Raw genomic sequence first — 2,638 nt, forward strand, 5'->3', positions numbered from 1 at the left:
GCATGCCACTGCAGGGGAGGGTCCCGCTAACACCAAGGGGCAGCCTGCAGTCCCACATCTGTAAAATGGGCCTATGAGGCCCCAGCTCCGAGCTCAGCACCCCTCAGGAGTCCGGGGTCACCGGCAAAGCCTCCACCTCAGAGGCCGTGTCCTCAAGGGGCCCTGGCAGGTAGGATGGGCATGGACTTGGGGATGGCATTACGAGAAGGATGCGAGGATGCCTGGGCCCCACCCCCAGTAACAAGGCCAGGAGCCACTGCCAGCACCCCGTGCTGCGTCACTCAGTCTCCACAGCTGGGGCGCAGGCAGATCAGGGGCTGAGCACGCCCACTGAGGAGAAGGATGAAAGCACACATGTCCTGTGCCGTAGGACACGCTCACACGAAGACGCAACTAACTTGGACCACAGCACCCTGCCACCTGAGGCACAGGAGCCCCTCCCGATGTGCTGCCCTCTACCACAGGCCGAGTCTGCACGTCTGGGACTGCGCAAGGGGGCAGGCAGGGCAGCGGGGCTGCAGGCTCCCTCCAGCAGGCACGGTACCTTTGGCAGCGGTGTTGTTGTTTGGAGACGACGCGGAGGGCCGCCTCTGTGTGAGAAAGACCCCAGGGGCCATGGGCTGGGAGGCGCGGCCCGCCTGGGCCCCGGTGAAGGCGCCAGCGGCTGTGTACTCATGGTCGGCCAGGCTGCTGCTATGAGACTCAGGCGGGGGCTCTGGCGAGCTGCCCTCCTGCGAGGCCTGGCTGCTGGCTGTGCTGGTGGAGGCCGGGGTGGTGGAGGCCGGGGTGGTGGAGGCAGGGGTGGTAGAGGCTGGCGTGGTGGAAGTGGAGGTGGTGCCAGCAGAGATGGAGGTGGAGGTGGAAGGGGAGGTGGTGTTAGGAGTCAGCTTCCTCTTGGCACTCTTTTTTTTCCTGCTTTTCTGCTCCTCCTTTGAACAAAACATGCAGGGCAGACTCAGACGCACGGCCCACTTGGGCCAACAGAGCAGGGAGCTCCCAGCATGGCCTTGCCAGGGGCCCTTAAGCACAGCAGGGCTGGGCAGTAGGAGCCTGAGGCCTGACTCTGGGCCACTGGGGGCACAGGACGCAAGGGGACAGGGTGCCAGCACCCACAGCAGTTGCCTGGCCTCCCCATCAGTGTGAGTTAACCTAGCAGTTGAGCCTGTAGGATGGCACTCCTACCCCATCACCCCACGCAGCGGCCATATACGTCTCCCAGTTTTGGAGGAATATTACTTTGATCGTAATAAATTCCTTGGGCACCCAGATGAGGTCGGGCCTGGTCTGGAGGGTACGTGAGGCTCCTGGAGCCTCCATTTCTGAGCTGGGACAAGCTGAAGGTGGGCGATGAACTTTTAGGAGCATGTAGAGACAGAACACCTCATTTCCCACCTGAGGACAATTCGAAACCACCCGTGTGATGCGGGGAGGGAAAGGGGCACTCCCTCCACGCCGCTGTTGCACCACAGAGCAGCCCAGCCTCGGCACGGATGGGGCTGTCCAGCGTCAGGGCCCCAGCCATCAATTCCTAGCTCCCCGGACCCCACGCGGGGAATTTAGGGCCTGGAGGAACAGGGCACTCTCTAATCAAATGTCGTCAAGCCTGTGACTGCCCCTGGCTCAGGGGGTCTGTGCATGGGGTGGAGAAATAGGTGCCTTGGGGAACCTGAGCCCAGGTGGGCGTAGCAGGGACCTGGCTGCCCTGTGTCCCTCTCCCTCGCCCCTCCTCACCTGCTGGGACAGCTTAGCTGCAGCGGCCGCCAGCCCGGTCTCGATGGAAGCCACCCGTGTACCCTCACGCACAGGCCTGTCCTGTCTTGGTACTGATGGGCCGACCCTTGCTGTGGAAGAAAAGGGCCAGCCCCCTCAAGCGGTAGGCCGCGGCCTGTCCACCCCTCCTGGTGTGGGGCTACCCTGCCCCCACCACAGCCTTTCTCCTGGCCAGGCAGGCCTGAGCACCGGGCTTCCTGGCTGTGAAGCCGCCTCACAACAGGGCAGGGCCAGCTGCTCCACCCCAGGAGGAAGATGCTACAGTGGGGTCTGCATGGCACAGAGCCCAGGAGGCCCAGCAACATCAGAGAGGCTGGGCAGGCGGGTGAGGGTAACGTGGAAGGAGGACAAGGCCTCACCCCACTGGGGCCCCAGCAGGTGTCCCTCAGCCACCATCCAGGGGGTGCCCCCGGGACAAAGGTGACCCTCACAGAGCTTCCCATTGAGGGAGAAACCAGAGAGAAGCCGGCCAGAGGAGTGACGGCTTTTGAGTGGGGGCTGTGTAGAGCACATCTGGGCTCCCAGGTCCCCAGAAGCAAAGCAGAAGGGAAGCCCACAGCACTCCTGCAAGTGGCCGACCATCCCCAGCGGGACGGGCCGCCCAGCTGTTGGGACAGGACAGGTGCAGAGCTGAGCCACATTCTCAGGGGCTGGAGGGACCACAGACAAAGTCACGGCTTCCACACTGGGTGTCGGGCGGACCCCCCACCCCTGTCCCAGCACTACCTGTTGGGCTGTAGGGAGCATCATCTGAGCCTTTCCTTTTCTTTGACCGGGACTTGAAGATGGGGTTGTCTTCGTCTGACTCCAGTGAGGGGTAAACTAGAGGGAGGCAGAGGGAAGGCGGGGCCCGCTGAGTGCAGGGTGG

The 2,638-nt window shown here is 63.4% G+C and overlaps 1 protein-coding gene across 1 annotated transcript in view; it reads right to left on the minus strand.

Moving 5' to 3' along the window:
* PHF2 (PHD finger protein 2) overlaps positions 1–2,638 on the minus strand; it is a 56,380-nt gene that overhangs the window by 4,971 nt on the left and 48,771 nt on the right. The window contains exons 18-20 of the mRNA XM_011999447.1: positions 2,497–2,592; positions 1,732–1,841; positions 545–929 (exon numbers count right to left, since the gene is read on the minus strand). Of these exons, the coding sequence (XP_011854837.1) occupies positions 545–929; positions 1,732–1,841; positions 2,497–2,592 (591 nt within the window). The remainder of the gene's footprint in view (positions 1–544; positions 930–1,731; positions 1,842–2,496; positions 2,593–2,638) is intronic.

This window comes from Mandrillus leucophaeus, unplaced genomic scaffold (genome assembly GCF_000951045.1).
Source record: "Mandrillus leucophaeus isolate KB7577 unplaced genomic scaffold, Mleu.le_1.0 Scaffold593, whole genome shotgun sequence".
Taxonomy (NCBI): domain Eukaryota; kingdom Metazoa; phylum Chordata; class Mammalia; order Primates; family Cercopithecidae; genus Mandrillus; species Mandrillus leucophaeus.